This window comes from Sorex fumeus, unplaced genomic scaffold (genome assembly GCF_029834395.1).
Source record: "Sorex fumeus unplaced genomic scaffold, SorFum_2.1 ptg000232l, whole genome shotgun sequence".
NCBI classification, from domain to species: domain Eukaryota; kingdom Metazoa; phylum Chordata; class Mammalia; order Eulipotyphla; family Soricidae; genus Sorex; species Sorex fumeus.
Window position 1 is genome coordinate 1308892 of NW_026606289.1, and position 20645 is coordinate 1329536.

Here is a 20645-nt window from a genome sequence, read left to right on the forward strand (position 1 = left end):
TCTTGGTAGGACTCGGGGGACCCTATAGGATGAATGGGATCAAAACCATGTCACCTGCATACATAGCAACTGCATTATCTGCTATATTATTGCTCTGGTCCCCATAGTCCGAATATTTTAATAATTCAAGTTTGAATATTTTATGAAAATCTTTGGCAAAAAGTACTTTAATATTGTTATAAACTAAGCATAGTTATGCCGTGTGGCCAGAAAGACAGTATAGCAGACAAGGTGCTTTCCCTTGCAAGTCAAACAGACAGGTACCCCGTATAGTTTCCCCAGTACCTTCAGGGGTAATTCCTGAGCAGAGACAGGAGTAAGCCTTCAACACCACCCAGTGTGGCCCCAAAACAAAAATTAGCTGTGTCTTAGGAGTTACCAATATTCTATATAATAAAAACACTATTATAACCAGGTATATTTTGATAAGCTTAAACAGTCTTAACAGTTGACTAGGCTAATGTGACACCTACTACCTATTTGATTAGAAAAATATACATTTACTTTTAACCAAGTCATTAGTATGACAAGCTATTTCAACTGTAATTATATTTGATCAACTTCAGATAGTATCTAAGATATTTTTGGTAACTTGGAACATTATGATTATAATAAATTCAATTAGCTAATAGTCATTAAATACTACATCATTTCTAAGTAAAGTAAAATATGTAAAGATTATTCTGTATAATTTAAGTTTATCTATTCTTTCTTTTTTATTTTTACAGTAGAGACAGGCTATATTTGGAGATGTTGATTGTGTTTATTCACATTGAAAATTTCTGTACAACTGTACATTTTTATGAATCTGCAACAAAATGTTGCTGCAAATAATTTAAAATTTTTCTTCTGCCTGGTTTTCTATATAAAATACTATTTATTGGTGGCTAAAATATAATTCCTATACATACATGAGATTAATAGAACAGTAATAAAGGGGAACCATGTAAGATGTTAAAATACTTTTGTTAATGAAAAACAATTCGTTTTGTCCTAAAGTAAAATAGCAGTTCCAAAACTATGTAAGATGAAATATAAAGGGATATTTCAAACATTATAAGAGTTTTATAGAAACCTTGTCATGGTCAAACCTGACTAAAATTTAATAGGAGTATAATGTTTTCAAAATGGAACTGCAGTATCAAATATTAAGATACAAAACTAAAATCTGGCTTTCTTTGTTAAGTAATACGTTCTTGGATCATTGGTCTGCTTTTAACACAAATACATATAAACTGCCATTCTTTCCTCATGAGTAATCTAAAAGGCAAAATATTAGATCTTATCAAACTAATGCCCTATACTTTATGTTGACTTAATCATGTCTGCAGTTATTTTTAAGACAATTATTTTCTATGTTCCTTAAAAGAATTTTTTAAGTTAGAAGCGTTAAAAATGAGTTCATGCTTTGTATGCAGAAGGCCTGGGTTCTAACCCCAGTACCACATGGTCCCCTGAACCTCCCAGAAAGTAACTCTTGAGCACAGATCTGGGAGTAGTCCCTGTGCAACACTGGGTGTAGCCCCAAACCACCCCCCACCAACGCCGATTAGAGGTTCTAAGAGTCTATATAATCATGTTACTCCCTCCATTTACTTAAAATGTTTTGGTCAGTCGGGTGCAATAAATAACCAAATATTTCTATCTTATAGTGTTATTTAATCCGGTGTTCACATCTCCTGATCACATTTGATATGCTGTTTTTACAAAAACAAATCAAAAATTTCTTTTACACTTAAAACTGACAATATCCCAAATGACTTATTTGTTCTTTCACCTTTAAACAAGATGGGTACTAAAAATAATTAGGTTTGTTTAACTTTTTATAAATGGAAAGTACTGTCAAAAAATAATGTTGTGCCTTTCCTAAATTATATTTAAATAGATAAAATGTCAATGCTATAAACATTTCAGAAATCCTATAAATTTTTTAGAGATTTGAAGTGTCCTCAGTTCCCATGTGATGCTTCTACTTCTCAGTGTCCTGGAGTTGCCTTCCCTGATAGCAACAGCTCTGAGTCAGAACTTCGATTGATTTTTTAGGTGAAAGTAGTCAGATATGTATTCCTTTCATTTAAACTCAAGGTTTTCTAGGCAACTTGTTTTTCAACTGTAAATTCACAAAATTTACCTATAGACTTTTGTGAATATACAGCTAGATGCTTAGAACATTTCCTTCGATGGCAATTTGATTTCATTCGTGGTTATAAGTATGTATTTATTACTATGTATATGAACTCTCGATAGTTTGAAGAGTTCCCAAATGAAAGGATTGGAGTTTTGTGGCTGAACTTTTGTTAGAACATTCATTCCTTGCAAAAGAAATTTTGGCTCTTTCAAGTATCTGAGGAATCTAGTTTACCAGTAATGACATACAAGAAATCCAACAAGTTCATCCTGGTTTTATTTCATTTTTATTTGAGAGGTTTGGGGGACATACCCAGGGGTGCTCAGGGACTATTTCTGGCCTCTATGTTCATGAGTGATGCCTGATGGTGCTTGGCAGATCATATGTGGTGCCAGGGGACCGAATAAGGGTCAGCAGGGTACAAGTCAAGCACCTCAAACCTCTGTACTATCTTTCATGCCCTCAATAAGTTTATCCCCAAAGTATACTGACCTTAAGATCCTCAGTCATCTGTAATTACAGAGCCAGTGCACTAATCAAATTACAGCCTGGTAAATTCATGGACGAACTTATTTACTCAAAATCCCATCTTGTTCTCACAGAACTTGCATACCTGGAGCCAGGAAAACTGACTTGAAGGGCTGGAGCTCAGCACTTTTCATGCAGAAACCCTGGGTTTCATCACCAGTACCACATGATCCACCAAACACCCCAAGCACTGTGCTAGGAGCAGTCCCTGAGCATCTACAGGTGCACCCCCCAAAATAAAGAACTTTCAGCTATGTTGCTCACCCATTGTTTCTGCCTTTCCCTTGATGTTAAGAAATGTTTCTGCCAACTGTATTTAGTGTTAAATTAGAATCCAATCACGGACAAGAGAAAAATCAAAGGATGGCTGTCTTATGTCTAATGATGTCACATAGAGCACTGAAGGCTGGCTTTACACAGTGGTGGTGTCTTAAATTTTACAAAGAACGGGTAGACATGCCCCAGAGACTTCATCAAACCACGAGTGTCAGCAGGAGGCTCTATGACCCCATCTCCCAGACTAACCCACTTCCCTTCTGTGTTTTTGCCTACTTCCTGTCCTAGTCCTTGAGAAGCCTCTAGCCCCAACTTTAGAAAGATGGTTTGGGTTCAAGTCCATCATCTTTTCGGTCACCAACACCTGTCAATATTGGCCCCTTGGTAGTGAGCAACAAACCCTGGATTCTGTAACAGTATGAAAAAAGCCAGCCAGGAAGGACTGTGAACCTCAGATGCTTTGCCCTCTCGGTTCCCAGCAGCCAGTGCATCCAGGGATGCCTGATAAGCAATTCTCCTGACTTCCTCAAAGGGCTGGCCATGACTAGGAAAAGTCTGACTGGCTGTGGCTGCCTGATCAGAGACTGACACTCCTCAGGGGAAAACCTGAACTCCCCCTCCCTATTCCTTAATATCTATAACCACTTGTTTAAATTGTAAAACAGGGGGAATACTAAAGCTACCCTAAGAGACTGACCAGAAAAAAAAAGTGAGGTGAGTCCTTTGAAAATACAGAAATACTACAAAATCTGCCGTGACTTTTAGTGTTCTTTGGAAATTTGGGTTTTTTTTCCTTTTTGGGTCACACCCAGCAATGCACAGGGGTTACTCCTGGCTCATGCACTCAGGAATTACTCCTGGTGGTGCTTGGGGGACCATATGGGATGCTGGAAATCGAACCTGGGTCGACTGAGTGCAAGGCAAACGCCTTACCCGCTGTGCTATCACTCCAGCCCCTAGAAATTTGGAGTTTAAATAAATAAACCCTTGATAAAAAAAAATGAATGCCTAGGCAAAGATTAAGGAGAATAAAAATAATACAGAATATATTTTGTGAATCAGCTAGGATAAATAACATGGTATTTCTTTTGAAGAAAGAAAAAACTTGTTTCTGAAAGAATAAAGCTGAAGGAGACTAGTATGCAGAAGAAAGTGCATGTATGTGGCAGAAGGCTAAGGAGAAAGGTCAAAACTGGGGGTCGCGCTCCAGTACTGTATGGTCCTGCAGGTACTCTGGAGAGCTGTCCACAGGCACAGAGCCTGAAGCAACCCCGAGCACCACTGAGAATGGCAAAAAGTTAAGAAGCAAAAAGTTTAAACTAAACCTTAATGTTAGACATGCACGTGTAAATCCACCTTTGATTTCTCTCACTTCCTAAAACAACAAAAGTATTTTTAAGACATCAGCAATAGAAGCAGATGTGTAAATTGAGTGATCTGCCTAGAAAACATTGCTTATGACTTCATGGACTTAAATGGATCTAGTCTTAAAAGCTAAGTCTTATTTACAGCCATGGAGATTTTTATATCGCTTTTGAGATCTTTGTCACTTTGAATAAATGGGTAACTGGGTATTGTTTCATAGCAATCAGTATAAGTATTTTAAACCTTTTAATATTTATGACAAAACTACTCCCAAAACAAAATTCTAAGAAAAAAACAGTGAAGTCGTGATTAAAAGAAAAGAATTATGGAATGCCTTGAAAGAGCTCCTAAATCTCCCACAATAACTATCTGTACCCTTACAGAAAGAGGAATAGATATGAATGAGGCCTAATTTATATCTTGAGACTTCATGTGTATCATAAGAAAGAAAGTTTTACCCTTAACATCTATTTGAATATTAATATTGGTATTCTAAAAGTATGCAAGCCTGCTGAAGAGTTTGCTGTGTTCAGTTCAATTCTGAATGTTACTTTGCAATGCTGTGACTCATAAAGCTGAACAGACTCCCTTGTCAGTAAGGGCACTCTTTGATCACATTCGTTTCTTTCATGTTTTTTTCATTTTGTTTTGTTTTGCTCTCAGTGCTCAGAGGTAAATCCCAGTGGTGCCAGAGATCAAACCTGGCCCTCCTGTATGCAAAGCCATGCGTCAGCCCTTAGAGCTCTCTCTAGCCCTGATTCATAATTCTGTGTTGTCAGCCTCTTGCACATCTTTCCTCCAGTGCTTGGTACTGAGGAGTCATCACAGGAGAGGAAAAATACACTAGAGTATGTCTCGAAACTGAAGGAGACATTACAGAAATCATTTTAATGAACACTAGAAACAGAGGCTTGAGATTGTCTGCATGGAAATGAATCGGCTATTGAGAATGGGCCATCTGGTGGTGCTTTGGGCTCTGTGCTCAGGGATCAGTCCTGGCAGGGCTTGGGGACCATATGGTGTGCTGGGGGTCGAACCCAGATTGGCCACGTACAAGTGCTTCAGGAATTAAGGTTAACCTCAAAGCCAAAAAAAGTGAAAACAGCCTGACACCTTGCCACTAAGGAAGGAAGGAAGGTGGCCTCTTGAGAGGCCCAGAGGCTCCTGAACAATTTAGGGAACTCAACATTAGAGGAACGGGGGCTTTTATGTGCAGAGGGGGCAGACCCAGTGATGCTCAGGGGTTACTCCTGGTTCTGCACTCAGAAATCACTCCTGACAGTTCTCAGGGGATTATATGGGATGCTGAGGATCACATACAAGGCGAGTGCCTTACTCACTGCACTATCACTCCGGCCATTTTCTCTCCTGAAGATGCATCTCTCTCTTTCTCTCCCATCACATATCTCTAATTTTTTGGAGACTTTAAATTTTTAATTAAAATATAGGGGTGAAAGAATAGAGGAGTGGGCCAGAGAGAAAATACAGGGGTAAAGCCACTTGTCTTGCATGCTGCCAAACCCATTTTGAGTATGCCAACCCACATATGCTCTCCAGATTCTCACTAGGAGTGATCCCTGAGCACAGAGCCAGACTAAGCCCTGAACACAGAGGATGTAGCCCAAAATTTTAAAAAAAGAGGAACTCCAAAATCCAAGTGTATGGGCCAAATCTTATGATGTCTCCTTAGAAAGGTAAAGGTAAAAGGTAAAGGTAAAGGCCCTCCCGTTGTTCGTCAATTTGCTCGAGCGGGCCCAGTAACGTCTCCATTGGAGACTTTGTTGTTACTGTGTTTGGCATATCGAATACGTCACGGGGAGCTTGCCAGGCTCTGCCGGGCGGGCGAGATACTCTTGGCAGCTTGCCGGGCTCTCCGAGAGGGGCGGAGGAATCGAACTCGGGTCGGCCATGTTGGCTGCGTGCAAGGCAAACGCCCTACCGCTGTGCTATCACTCTGAACCTTAAGAAGCCATTAAAAGCTCAATCTGAGAGTCTAAATCCCAGCATAAAGAATGAAACATAAAGGGAATGCCCTGCCACAGAGGCGGGGGGATGGGGGAATGGGGGTGGGAGGGATACTGGGATCAGTGGTGGTGGAAAATGGGCACTGGTGGAGGGATAGGTACTCGATCATAGTATAATTGAAACCCAAGCACAAAAATTTGTAAGTCTACAATTGTACGTCATGGTGTTTCACTAATAAAAAAAATTTTTAAAAAGAATGAAACATTTGAATGGTTATCTGTTCTTACTGCACTTATTCAAAATAGCTGGCTGAGATCATTATGACGGAAATTCATCAACAAAGATTCAGTTTACCATGATTATATGACAGAAATGCAAGATGCTGCCTGACGGGACCTCTACTCCCCACCAGCCCCTGCCCTTTCCTGCTTCTGCCTGTGTTCCTCTACCAGCTCGTGATCATCCCCAAGCCTCAATGTGAGAATCCAATGGGCAAAAGTCCAGCCTATTCTCATATTGCCAGCACCTGAGTAAACCTGTTTCTAGCACACTGACTCTTGTGTCCAGAATATTGACCTTCAAGTGGCAAGCAACCAGACCGTGGCTTCGGTAACATCGTGCCCTATAGTTTTACCTTTAGCACTGACATCCCTCTGTTCGTGCCTTGCTGAGTCATACCCAGTGTCCTCACAGGAAGTAGTAACCATCCCTTCCAAAGAAGTCGATGTTTTCTTGGCCTCCCAAAGGTTCTAAACCCAGTCACCTCAAACACTAAAAATAGAGAAGAGGATTTTCTCTTTTTTGTTTGGTTTTGCTTTTGGGGTCACACCCAGAGATGCACAGGGGTTATACATGGCTCACCTACTCAGGAATTACTCCTGGCGGTGCGCCAGGGAACATATGGGATGCTGGTATTTGAACCCAGGTCGGCCACATGCAAGGCAAACGCCCTACCCACTGTGCTATCGCTCCAGCCCCTAGAAGAGGATTTTCTTATCCTCCATTGGTTCTCCCTCACAACGTTGTCATCCTTGCCTATGTCCCTGAATTTCTCACTCTGCCCGCCTTTACTTCTGAGAATCCCCAAGAACAGCATTGTGGTGCGTGTGTACACTGAAACTGAGAGGCCGCTTGCTACTCAGAACTTTTCGCAGTGAGTGGTCCTTAATTCCCTGGCCCTCTAACTCCAAATGTTGCCTTTCCTAACGACCCAGTGACTGGCTGCAAAGACTGGAAATAGGAAAGCCAGCTGGATCAGAAAGGGAGGCTTAATTGAGCCATGCCCCAAATGCTCCAGGGCTTGGGCAGAAGAAGGGTGGTCACTAGCAGGATGCTGCTGTCTCCTGTGCCAGGGCCAGCTAGCTAGACTATCGGGGGTCCCCCAATGTGAAGCCAGAGCCATGCCTCAGGCACTCTTGCCTGCAAACCTGTTTGAGCCTGCTGTGTTCCCACAGCACTCCCACAATTAACTGTAAGCAGGATAATGGCATCTGGGAACTGTTCTGACCACCAGTCTGACTTGGAGGAGATATCCACTTTGTTACTTCAGCCAGAACTGTAGCTTTGGGATTTGCCACTCACCTCTCCCCCAGATCTTAATGATAACCAGCTGCAGGGGGGTGTCTCACCCACGGAGGGAGGTCCCAAGCAGTGCTCAAGTGACCGTGGTGGCTACATCCAGCAATACAAGGTCAACTGGGCTGTGGGTCAATGTGAGAGGCTGAGGATACAGTGCTACTAGGACCCTGCAGTTCTCAAGTAGTGTTTGGGGGGCTGCAGGGTGATGGCCAGAGATGCTCAATGGATAATGTGCCAGTGATCGAACCAGATCTGCTGCATGCAAGTCATGTGTCAAAACCTAGTACTATCTGCCAAGTTCTATGCCCCATCGCTTCTTACCTGCAGTACTGGAGTTACTTCCCAGCTCTTCGCCCTGCTTCCAGCCCATTCTTCTCATGGCAAGGACTAGCACACATGTGGGTGGACAGTGGGTCCCACCAGGGTTGTAGCCCCTGCCATCCCTCCCCTACACTGAAGTAGCAAGATGGTCCTTACCTGCTGGCCTTGCTGTCTAGTTCCACCAGCTTCTCAGTTCCTCCGCTCTGCTGCTCTGCAGTACTGAGGTCCACAAGCTTCGGGGTGGGTGCATCTGCGTCTCCTTGGCCATCTCTTGGGGCTTTGGGCCTCTCCTGCCAGGCCTCTTCCACTTTGCTGGCCACCTTCTTCTCCTCAGAACCAGTCAAGGCGCTAAGGAAGAACGAGCAGCTTCATGGATGAGTTTTGGGACCAACCCTGGGTTGCCCGCCACTCATAGTCCAATGGGCTTGGGTTCCCAAGAGAGGGGCAGAACTAGACTGTTGACAGCAGAACCCTGGCTTTTCAGAAAATGAACTTTTTGGATTTCTGCTCACAAACACCTTGATTCTAGCTAAGCCTGACTTGAATCGTCCCAACCTCTGCAGCCAGCTGAAATACCTGGTGGAGCTATCCTGAGACAAGATCATATCATCAGCTACTTCCAGTCATGGGTCTCTTAATTCGGGAATATTAATCCCATAGTAGGTAGTTCCCTGCCTTCAATCCACAATAAAAAGGGAAGCAGTGACCACAATTTTTGGAGAGGCTGCCCCAAAAGTAATCTGACTCTTTAGCTTCAGGACTAGTGACTAAAAACACAAACGCTGGGGCTGGACGTGGCCCCAGCTTGTAAGTGGCCAATCCGGATTTGATCCCCGGCATCCCATATGGTCCCCCAAGCCCCATCAGGAGTTATTCCAGAGTGCAGAGTCAAGATTAATCCAGGAGCATTGCTTGGTGTGGAAAAAAACCCCAAAAGGTCCAAACAGGCACAAGAAGGCAATCAGCACATTTCACTGCGCTTGTTAAAGCTTCACAGCTCATTGTGATGCTTCTATCCTGAAAGTTTAGTTCCCCATCCAGACACCACAGGTGGCATGCTTGGGAAATGCCACTCCTTTAGCCAGACTGATCTACCAGATTGAGCCACAGACAATCCAAGAAGCATTACCATGCATGAACTTAATCATGGTTCCATCCTATGTCCCCTAAAATATAATCAATATTTTCCCACCAATCTTGTGAATGAAGCAAAGTGAACAGTGGGCCAAGTGGATGAATTCTAGGCCTCCGAGCAGAGTCACAATTATAGGAGAATTTAGCTACCAACTGATGAAAAGGAACTCTTACGAAAACAGCCGCAGGTGACTAAACAGTGCAATAGCTCAGAGGTCTTCCAGGGCCCCAAATCATTGAGACAAGCACACTAATAATTCTGGTAGTAATCAAAGTTGATTTCCAGAAGCATGACAGAGACAGACTCTACCAATTCTCAATCAATTACACTCTCTGCATCTCTTGCACCACCTCATTGCTTTACCGATGTTGCTTGCACTCTTAGGTGTGCTCCAAGTTCACCTGCTCCTCAAGCATAATGAACTGATGTCTGAGGAGTCCAGTCTTGCAACACAACAAAGAGAAAACAGTACATTCTTCAAATTTCATTTCTAATAACAGAATTTAGTGGAGAGAGGATGAGCTAGAATCCGGTTGATGAAATCACACCAATAAAACTGGTAAGGGGTATTTTGAATCCGTCCAGTGCCAGAAACTGCCCTACGTGCTTTACACAAACCAATTAACCTCACAACAAACCTACATGTCAGAAACTAATATCACCACTAATTTACAGCTGAGAAAACCATAGCACAGGGTAGATGAGTAAGATGCTCAAGACCACAAAGTGAGGTACAGAATTTAGATTAGAACCCCATCAGTGCTCTTAATCATTCTGCATATTGCCTCCTGTTAGTGTACTGCAGAAATACAAAGGGCAATTTAGGACATCCCCACGGTACAGCTGCATGTCCACTGCCCCCGGCAACACACACCCCCTTCCTTGCTCACACAACTCTTAGGGGGTCCCTAACGGTTGAAGAATCCGAGATCCCATCCCAAACGCCAAAAGCTGTGACCTCGGAGGCTGGAGTGATAGCACAGCGGGTAGGGCGTTTGTCTTGCACGCGGCCGACCCGGGTTCGATTCCCAACATCCCATATGGTTCCCTGAGCACCGCCAGGAGTAATTCCTGAGTGCAGAGCCAGGAGTAACCCAAAAAGCAAAAGAAAAAAAAAAGGCTGTGACCTCTGCGCAGCTCTTAAGCCTAGTGTTCACTGGATACCCGGGCCAGTTCCTCCCTATCCACTGCCACGCAGGACCTGGTGGCAGTAGGCACCTGTGGCCGACATTGGACCCTACTGCGCCACTGCTGCCCACTGGATGATGCGGAAGGGCAGCGGGACCCAGAGGCGCCGAGAACTGATGGCGAGGCGGCGGTCCATTTGCGATCCTCGCGCGCCACCTGCAGGCCGAAGCCGGCTTGGCCGCGGGCGAGCAGCACCGAGGCGCTTCGCAGCCGGGGCAGCCATTTCGCCTTGTGGACGGGCGCATCTCCCGAGATGCTTTGCAGCCCGAGCTCCGGGCTGCAGGACATGGCGGGCCGCACAGGCGCACTCAGCTAGATCCGGGGGTCGCCCAGAGAAGGGCGCGCACGCGCGCTCCCACCTCGCCTGGGCGGAAGTGATGGCGTCTAGCTCCCCGCCCCCTGGAGAACAGGTGTAATTGCTCTGCAGCCGCCCCCTTTTCTCGCGCAGTATTACCAGGCTTCCCCCATACATCGCGATAACTCTAGGCAGAACAGTGTTTCCCACTCTCAGCTTTCTCAGTGGGGAGACGTGCCGGGTGTACGCGGTTGGGCAGCATCCCTGATCCCCACCTCCCAGCTGCCAGGAGCACCTCCTCCCGATCCTGACGACAGTCTCCAAGTAGTGTCTCCAGTCATTGCCAAGGGACCGCCTGCGAGGTGGGGAAGGTGCCTCTTGTTTCAAACTATTACCCTAGGCAGTGCTTTTCACACTAAACTGGACATGAGAGCAAACTGGAAGCTTTTAAAAATATACTGATGGCGAAAGCCCACTCAGAACAATTAAAGTGTCCGCATTGGGGCTCAGGAAGCTGGTTTTCAAAGCATTTCCTGGGCGGTTCTTCAGTACAACCAGAATTATTAAACACTGCGATCAAGAAAGTTGTTCTTGGGGCTGGGATGTGGCTCAGTGCAAAGCACATACCTTTATATGCATGTAACCTGGGTTCAATTCCCCTGCACCACAAAACAAAAATTATGCATAAAAGAAAGTTTTGTCGATTTTGCCAAGTTTTACACCTCAGAAGGAAGTTGTTCTGAGCCTAGGCTCACCAACTTGGTCAGATGTGGGATCTATGGCTAACTCTCTGCTCACAGGATTGGTTCCTCAGTTTCCTCTACAATCAGTTTGCGTTAAAAGGTGCCATATCCTTGCTATGTTTGGGGAATATTAGGTGAGATCATGCACAGAGAGTGCTTTTTAAGAAGCTGACAGTTTGTTGTTCTGGGTTTTGAAATCCGGCTCCAAAAAACAGATTTCATAAACTTTTCTAACAGTTTTTGTCTGAGAGCATCTTGCCTTGGAATTCAGTTCCGCCATTTGTAATGTCAGCATTGCACAAATCATGTAACTGTTTTATGCCTCACTTCGCACCATCTTATCCATTTCATGCCACTGCTGGGGAAAATGTAGAGCACTTAGAAGAGTGCACAAGAGGTGTCTGTTATTGTTTCACTCTATTAAAGTGGCAGTGAAATTTTAAGCCCCAAATCCACACGATAAGCCTCTTAGAACCTTAAAGATCCATTGCCCCGTCAACCTCCCCACACTAACCACCGCCCCCCCCCCCTCCAATTCTGGTTTAAGTAGAGTGGCTGTAAAATTGTCGGGGAAGTGCTAAATTGTACCCATCTTTTAAACACCTAAATCTGACCATGTTCATCTTTGGTTAAAACTTGAAATAAAATTCAAACTGCATATTATGACTTTCCAGAACTCAGATCCATCTCCCTACCTCTTGGGCTCCAAGTCACTCTAGACCGTGGAACAAATAAGCACACTTGCTCTGCAGTTCCTTCTCTGCAGCTCATCTCTCCTTGTTCGTTCTAGAGTCAGGACTTCGGGACCTTACCTGTGTGACCCCCTCCACCTGGGTAAGAACTGGCCCTCCGTACCCCCATCACTCGACCTCTGCTCCCTGTTTCTTTCCAAGTGCTATTCTTCCCAGGAACCACAGACACCTGGATCTTCATTCTAGCTTAGGTACAAATCTCAGGGACAATAGTGTATGGGAGGAAAGTGAGGGACTAAGGATAGGGCTCCATTTGTCCCTGTCGCGTGCTAGTGTAGCCCAATGGCATCTGTTCGCTCTGGGAACATGAAGGGCCTCAAACCGATCGTTCATGATCTTAAGTGATAAGTGATTAAGGATAGGGCTCTTGTGATCATTCTCATATGAAAGACTAGTCAGCTCCTTCCTATCTTGACAAGAGTGTTCCACTGCCCGCAGCCCCGTGCCAGCCATACTCAGCTACATACAGTGTCTGGAAAGCACCAGGATCTTTAGAGTGCTTTGCTCAGAGAGCTCCTAATCACTTTCAGGTTTCAGCTCAAAAGCCACCTCCCTACAAAGCCATCCTGTGGTCACCTGACCCTCTTCCAGCACTAGCATGTTCTACTCTGGGTTTGGCTGTGCTTCCTGCTAGCTGTCGCTGATTTGTCTTTGTGCTCCAGCTTCTGGCACAGGGCAGGTGGCATCTGAGCGGTTACTGACTGAAAGAGTGGGTGGCTTCCTGGTTATGGAGCAATCCTGGCTGGAGGCAACAAGGTGCAGTGGAAAGTTCGGTGGCCCTCAGAGACAGAGAACTGAGGCTTCCAGCTGGGCCTTTAGCCCTCACCACAAGGCCTGAGGCAGCTCATGGGCCATGCTGGCCTCACCTTCATGCCAAGGGCAGTGTACACCTGAGCCACGTCTCTGCACCTCAGAGAAGCTCATCACAGATGACAGATGCCTTACCCTTTCTCCTTTGCCTCTACTTCCTCCAGATCAGCTGGGCGGTCACTCTTCCCATCAGAAGATGGATGGATGGCAGAGGTCCCGGTGGCATCAGAACTAAAGGCAGAAGCACATGGGGTCCATGAAGACCTCAGATGGATGGGGACTGGGGGCCCAAGACTTTCTTTCTTGGCTACCATCTCCCATTAATATGGTCCAGAAGACCTTGTGCGTGACAATACTGAGTGAGCCCTGACCATGGCTTTAACCCTTAAGTCCAAGGCCAAGCAATACCCTAGAATAGTTCCCTCCTGGTTTGGGGCTCTCGTCTGGGATTCTGTGGGAGTCCCAAAAGATCACTTGCTCCATTAACACGTTCAACAGAAAAATGGCAGCCGCCATGGGTGAGTCAACGGGCATTATCTGGCATGCACAGCCAAAGTGCATTGCAATCATGCAATCGTGCATTGCAGCTTCATGAGCCTGGAGCCACGCACCCCCTGCTCAGCTACACCTGCCTCCTGCGTCTGAGTTCCCTCGCTCTCTTCTCTGGGGTTCCTCCCCGGCTTCTTCTTGGTGGCCTTGGTTGCAGTCTTTGTGTGTTGTCTGGGTGTCCTGACTTATTGCCTAGTGGGTGAGCCCAGATCCAGATCAGAACCTCTCCCAGCCTGCCCTGTCCTGTCCTGGTCATCTGATGGGAAGGAGCCATATGTAGCCGAGGGTGTCCTGGGCTGCTACAGCTGAGACTGAACCCTAAAGGCCATGTCTGATAATGGGTCTGGTAACTGGGCAGTCACTACAGCCTTACCTTGTAGTCACTGGCCCAGGCCTGCGGAGCTGAGAGTTGGCACCATGTGCGTCCTGGTTATCCAAGAGAGAGGTGAAGCCAGCAGCTGAGCACAGCCTGCAAGGGGGCCAAGCCCAGTCCAGGTTCAGCATTTTGTTTCTGTATGACTATCCCCTCCCTAGAAGGGGGCTTCCATCCTTCACAGAGGACAGTAGCTGAGGAAATGCTCAAATAGGTACTTTGGGCACAGAAGTCACTCATATCCCATGGCTGCCTGTGGTCATTCCATGCTCCATGACAAAACATTGCTGCCTCCCAGTTGTGTGTTCTTGGGCATACTACCTGACCTCTTTGATCATCCATGAAATGGATCTAGTAACTCTTTTTTCTTCTTGTATTTTCTGAGCAGTGTGAGTGAGTCAATTAATGGCAAGTGCTTAGAAGAATGCCAAGGATTTCAATTATTCAATGATCAAATACCCATCCCTCCACCCAAGCACAAAATTTGTAAGTCTACAACTGTACCTCATGGTGTTTCACTAATAAAAATTTAAAAAAACATAATGCCCAAAAAGTAGAGAGAGAGTATTGGGGAAATTGTCTACCATAGAGGCAGGGTGAGGACTGGGATGGAGGGTGTGTTGGTTACTGGGGACATTAGTGGTGGAAAATGGCACTGGTAGAGGATGGGTGTTCGATCATTGTATGTATGGCTGAATCTCCAACATGAAAGCTTTGTAACTGTATTTCACGATGTCTCGATAAAATTTTTTAAAAAAGAAAAAAAAGAATGCCAAGGAGGTGATAGGTTTCTGGTATCATCACTGGACCTGATGGCTATTTCTAGAAGATGCACCCTTTTGTACGTCAAGAGTATACATGGCTTGAGAGAGACTTGGGGGTGCTGTTTAGCCAGTCTTACCAGGATGAGGTTGGACTCACTGCTCATAGACCACAGCAGACTCCTGCCTGTCCACTCGGTAGCAGTCAGCAGGAAGAGTTCCTGTGTTTCTGCCCAAAGCCCATTGTCCTTGCAACCACACTCACAACTGCAATGATTAAGTCAAAGCTGAGCAGAAGAGGAGAGTGGTTGTCTGTTTCCATGGAAACCAACCTTACTTTCTTTGGGAATGACAAAGCAAATTTCTCAAAATATTATTAACAAAATAAGGATGAGCAAGATAAGACAACTTTAAATTGTTTTGTTTAAAATCCTCTTTACCCAAAAGAGAAGAGAAAGAGACAGACAAGTAGAGATGGGGAGAGACAGAGACATAGAAAGAGACAGAGAGAAAGAAACAGCCACAGCGGCGGGGGGAAACTGGGACCATTGGTGGCGGGAAATGTATGCTGGTGAAGGGATGGGTGTTGGAACATTAGATGACTGAAACCCAACCATGAAAAACTTTCTAACTATGTATATGACTGTGATTCAATTTTAAAAATTACAAAATTAAAAACTAACTTAAATCCTCTTTGTAAAAAGGTCTTCTCCCACAAACCCAAAACCATAACAATCCAGAAGCTCACTCTTCAGATGGGTTTCAAATTCCTTGGACAGTTGGGCTCATGGTAAGGCAGCCAAGCACGGAAAGCAGAGAGAGGACGCCTGAGCCAGGGGGATGAGCAGGCAGGAGGCACTATCAGCCCTGCCTTCCGTGAGAGCCACCCAGAGGCCCGGGCCGAGCAGCCTATCCTCGGGGCTCCGGGACAATGGCCTGCTACCCCCTTCCCCTGTGTCTCCAGGCTCCTTTATTTGGAGGCCAGGCTTTGGCTCCAGGCGACAGTGGCAAAATAGTAAAGGCCACCCGTGGTCGGGAGGGCCGGTGGGAAGGCAGCTGGCAGGAGCTTGGGGAAGCAGGTTTGCCAATCCTCTCTGACCACACTCCTTCTGCCCCGAGGATGACTCATGCTTGGTTTGGAGCCGCTTGGGCACAGGCGGGACCTAGGCACTCCCTGAAACATCCCAGAAAGTGGCCCCTGACTCCACCCAGGTCTGGGAAGCCTGTGGCCTCTTTCTCTCGCCGGGGTGCAGGTGTCCCCCACTGCTCAGCCTTCGGGGTGTCGGAGGGGAATGGAGAAAGATGTTCCTAAGCCCCTCCTCAGGGGACAGGGGACAGGAGGAGCAGGGCCACAGCAGTTAATGCAGCCAGGACAGCTCGAGCGTGGGCCACTCCCCTCACTCCCCAGAGCTGAGCCCCAGGCACGCCTGCGTGTGAGGAGCCCGCAGCTTCGTTTGTTTGAGGTTTGGGTTTGGGGGCACACCTGGCAGTGCTCAGGGGTTCCTCCTGGCTCTGCACTCAGGTATCACACCTGGTCATGTTCGGGGAACCACTTAAGATGCCAGGGATCTAACCCAGGTCAGCTGCGTGCAAAGCCAGCGCCCTACCTGCTCTTCTATGATCCAGCCCCTTTTCCTTTTTTTTTTCAAGTTTTGGTTTTGGGTTTTGAGGCCACACCTGGTGGTGCTCAGGGATTACTCCTGGTAGGCCCAAGGGACCATATGGAATGCCTGTATCAAACCAGGGTGGGCCGCATGCAAGGTAGGTGCCCTACCACTGAACTATATCGCTGGCCCCATGGCACCCCATGGCTCTGCAGCCCCTGTCCTGCCATGGGCCGTGCCTGGGATCTGCTGAGAAGCCCTCATCGGCGCTGAGGCCATGTGTCTAGCTGGGATGGCCTGAGAGTGGGCCTCCAGGACTGGCAAGCCGGGCTCTCCGCCCGTGTCCTGCTCTGCTCCAGCTAGAGCCCAGAGACAGACAAGAGAGCAACATGCCAGCAGAAGCCTCGGCCGTTTCCCTGCTCGGCTCCAGCTCGAACGAGGCATTTGGGGCATCTGCTGTAGGCTCCCTGCCAGCACATGTCCCCTTTCGTCCTCCCAGGGCTGAGTCTGGCTGCAGGATTCATCAGTCACTGTCACTGGGGTCACGGAGGCAGAATGGAGTCTGTGCTGCTGCCCGGACTTACCTCTCAGGCTCTGCTTTCACACTCGGGAAGTCCTCACCGGCCAATTCCTTCTGGGGCACCTTCTTCAAGGGGACAAGGGATGGTCTAGGAAGGAAAGACACTTCCGCTGATGGGATGGCATCACCCACACTCCAGCGGGGGTGGGGGAGGGTCCTCCATTTCTGCATGGGATCTTGGAGCCCATGGGCAGGACTGGCGACATTTCCAAGTGTCATTAGGAAGAGCCACTGGGAATGAGGCTGAGACCCTGTCCTCACCACCTGGGCCGGGGCCACTTTCCTGATGAGAACCCACAAGCAGCTCGTCCCTGAGGTCCAGAGCTAATGGGTCCAAATCCTCCAAGAGGCCAGACCAACCCGAAACTTCTAATTCAAACTCTCTGCTCCCCTCGAGCTCAGCAGGGAGCCTGGGGTGTCCAGGCAGGTTACGGAAGCCCTGCTAGCCACCCAGGGCAGCAGATGCAGGACTGCCACCGCCTTGACAGTCGCCCCTATAGCACGTGATAACCTGAAGGTGGCCAGGTGCGGCCTTCAGGAATTGAGAAAGAACACGGCAACAGAGGGACAGCAGGGCGAAAGGCCAGGAGACGGGAAGGGGCAGACGCGGGAGCTCTGAGTGGCAACGATGGCAGGAGTGCCCAGACTGGACTATGCAGAGGGAAGAAATGCAGGACACACGGACCATGTGTGGCCAGGAAGAGGTCAGGAGTGACCTTCAGGAGGGAGCCTGCTGCAGAATCTGCTGCTGGGAGCTGGGGCCAGGCCAAAGGGACCGAAATAACTCTCAAGTAGAACGGACAGGACACGGAGGAGCCGAGGACTGTTATTAAGTGACGTAGAGATTTCTGGAATTCGCTCTGACTGTCACCTTCTCCAGGAAGTCTTCCCCTCAGCAATTCCCCACAGGCTCAGGGCTCAGTGACTGTTAGGTGGAGTCCTGGCTGAACTGCCCGGCCCTCCCAAGTTGCACCCACCTCCCTGTGTATGTCCCCAGCGCCTAGCCCAGGGCTGACCCCCTCACGCAGGCAGGCGATTGACCCGAGCCTGAGTTCCCACACAGCACAGCCGGCTGCCTGTGTGCCCCCAGCCCAGCCCCGGACTCCCCTCTCTCCAGCGCTGTGAGAAGCTGGAGGCGACCTCCTTACCTCATTCCTTCCTGGGTAGTGATCTGCAGGCGGACAATCTCCTCTCCTCTGGCATTGCTGCGGGAGAGAGCCAGAGCGGGAGTGGGAGATAAGAGCCCCCAACTTTCTCACACCACCCCCAAGCCTGATGCCTCTCTTCTGCTCCGGTTACCACTTTCCCTTAAGCAGCAGGGCCCCCCAAACTAGGCCCCTCTCCGAGTCTCCCACCTGGTGAAGACCTTAGGGGTGGAAAGGGGACCCCGCAGTTCTCAGACAATTGATGGCAGCTGCCCGGGGCGCCCAGCAGGCTCAGTTCAAGGTCACTGGGGAATGTGGGTTTGCACGGTGACAAAAGCCGCAGGGGGAAAGAGAGAGGGCTGGGTGGGGGAGAAGTCCTGGAGCTCAGAGCCACCAGCCCCCCAAAGTCTGATATGCACTGCCTGACGCTTGATGGTGGCCCGGGGCTGGAGACACTGGAGCAATCTGGCTTGTGGGGGACCCTGGACCGCAAACACGCCTCACCCAGTCCACAGTGAGACCTGAGCACCCTTCAAGCCCATCCAGTCAAGTGCCAGCCACTCGGGGCCTCTTCCCACTGCGGGCGCGCCAATGGCAATGAGTCCCCCAGCCCAGTAGGGGCAGAGAGCCTGGGGGGTCCACCTACTAAGGCGGGGGCTGCACAGATCCAGCCCCGGGGCCCCCAAGGAGCTTCCTCAGCCCCAGGGAGAGAAGGTGGGAGACAGTGGACAGAATCTGAGAGCTTGCTCACTTTTGCACAGGGAAGCCACGGGTCAGGCTGGCGGGGATGGGGGGGGCGACCCGTAGGGGAACCTCGCCATGTTCTGTCACCTGCCACTCGGTTCCAGCAAAGACAGAAGCCTTGGAGGGCCAGGCCTTGCCAGGCCCCCTTCCTGAGCATGAGCATAAGCGAAGCGAAGGCCAGACCCCTCCCCTGGGGGTGGCAGCCACAGCCAGCCACCTGCCCCAAAAGCACACGCGCCATGCAAAGTGCCATGCCTCACCCAGAGAGTCACAGGAACTACTCAGATCTCAGCACTACTTTTGAGGAACCAAGCACTGCCCCAGCTTCCCGAAGCTGCACTGTAGCACTGTCCTCCCATTGTTCATCGATTTGCTCGAGCGGGCACCAGTAATGTCTCCATTGTGAGACTTGTTGTGACTGTTTTTGGCATATTGAATACGCCACAGGGAGCTTGCCAGGCTCTCTGCCCGAGCTGTTCCCTTCTTTTCCACTTCCTACTTTTTCAGCCCCCTGAAAGTTCTGCCTAAAGACCCAGCGCAAGAGGGGGCTCTTGTCTCCCCCAAACAATATGGCTGGAGTTCTAACCAGGGGGATCTTTAAAAGTGCCCTTTAGGGACAGGGGCATTGCCGACGACGCCCCATTAGGGTGGCCCTGATGCAAAATGAGAAAAATGACACGTGCCTAAAGAGCCAGGAGCACTGGCAGAAGCCAATGGAGAACACAAGTGGTGTCAGGTGACACAGGAGCTCCGAATGGTCTGGAACACACTCCACACTAGTTTAGTTGTTTTTTCAGAGCTTTGAGTTGTTTTTTTTTAATTTTTTCTGTCATAATACTTTTAGAACAGTTTTTGCTCTACTGCTGCTTTAAGGCCTCAGTTGCTGGCAACTCACTACATTGGATCTCACAACCTCACGCATGGGCCTTCCAGCCTCTCACACAGGCCCCGCCAGTCCCTAGATCACTGGGAGCCCATTTGGAACCTCAAGTTCTTGGTGAGACCGCAGCTTCTCAGGACCAGGGACGCACACGCGGCTCCCAACGCTCCCAAGTGCTCACCACTCAGCCCGTTGGGGGCGCCCGGTCACGCGCCAGTGCAGCCTGCACCCGCATTTCCCCCAGGGGCCAGCAGATGGCGCTATCTATCGCCTGTGCTGAAAAGCTTCGGCCCAGGCCGGGCGCAGTTCATACGCCACATAGCATTCATGTGCATGTGCGTAAGCAATGGGACCCAGGTGTCGCAGCCCTTTCTTTACATATGGGAAACTAAGGCATGGAGAAGGTTCAAGGGCACATACTTCTCCCCCACTGCTCCCAGCTGCTCTGCCAGGCGTGGTCCAGGCCAGCGGTCAGACCCTGCCCTGCCTGCATGGCTGTAGGGGGCAGAGAGCCAAGAAAGCCTGACCAGTGCTGGGCGGGGCAGCTCTCAAGAGTGGGGATGGAGTACCCGAGAGGGGCCAATTCAGAAGTCACCCCAGTGGGGAGACAGTGCGGCGGGCAGGGTGCTTGATGGCACATGGCTTTCTCGGGTTCAGTCCCTGACATCCCATATGTCCCCTGAACACCGCCAGGAGTGATTCCTGAGTGCAGAGCCAGGAATAACCCCTGAAGATCTCCAGGTGTGTCCCCAAAACAATAAAAAACAGAAGTCACCTTGGATTTGCACGCAGGAGACCTGGGATCCATCCCCAGCACTTATGGTCCCCGGAGCACTACCAGGAGTAACCCTGAGCCAGGAGTAACAACTGAGCACCACTGGATGTGGTCCCCAAACCAAATTTTTAAAAAAAGGAGGCCCTGGAG

The 20645-nt window shown here is 48.5% G+C and overlaps 1 protein-coding gene across 1 annotated transcript in view; it reads right to left on the minus strand.

Annotated features, from left to right (window-relative positions):
* Window positions 1-20645, minus strand: part of ZNF185 (zinc finger protein 185 with LIM domain) — a 70160-nt gene that overhangs the window by 14030 nt on the left and 35485 nt on the right. The window contains exons 15-20 of the mRNA XM_056108742.1: window positions 18100-18156; window positions 16956-17039; window positions 14007-14102; window positions 13220-13315; window positions 10538-10966; window positions 8318-8509 (exon numbers count right to left, since the gene is read on the minus strand). Coding sequence (XP_055964717.1) covers window positions 8318-8509; window positions 10538-10966; window positions 13220-13315; window positions 14007-14102; window positions 16956-17039; window positions 18100-18156 — 954 coding nt within the window. The remainder of the gene's footprint in view (window positions 1-8317; window positions 8510-10537; window positions 10967-13219; window positions 13316-14006; window positions 14103-16955; window positions 17040-18099; window positions 18157-20645) is intronic.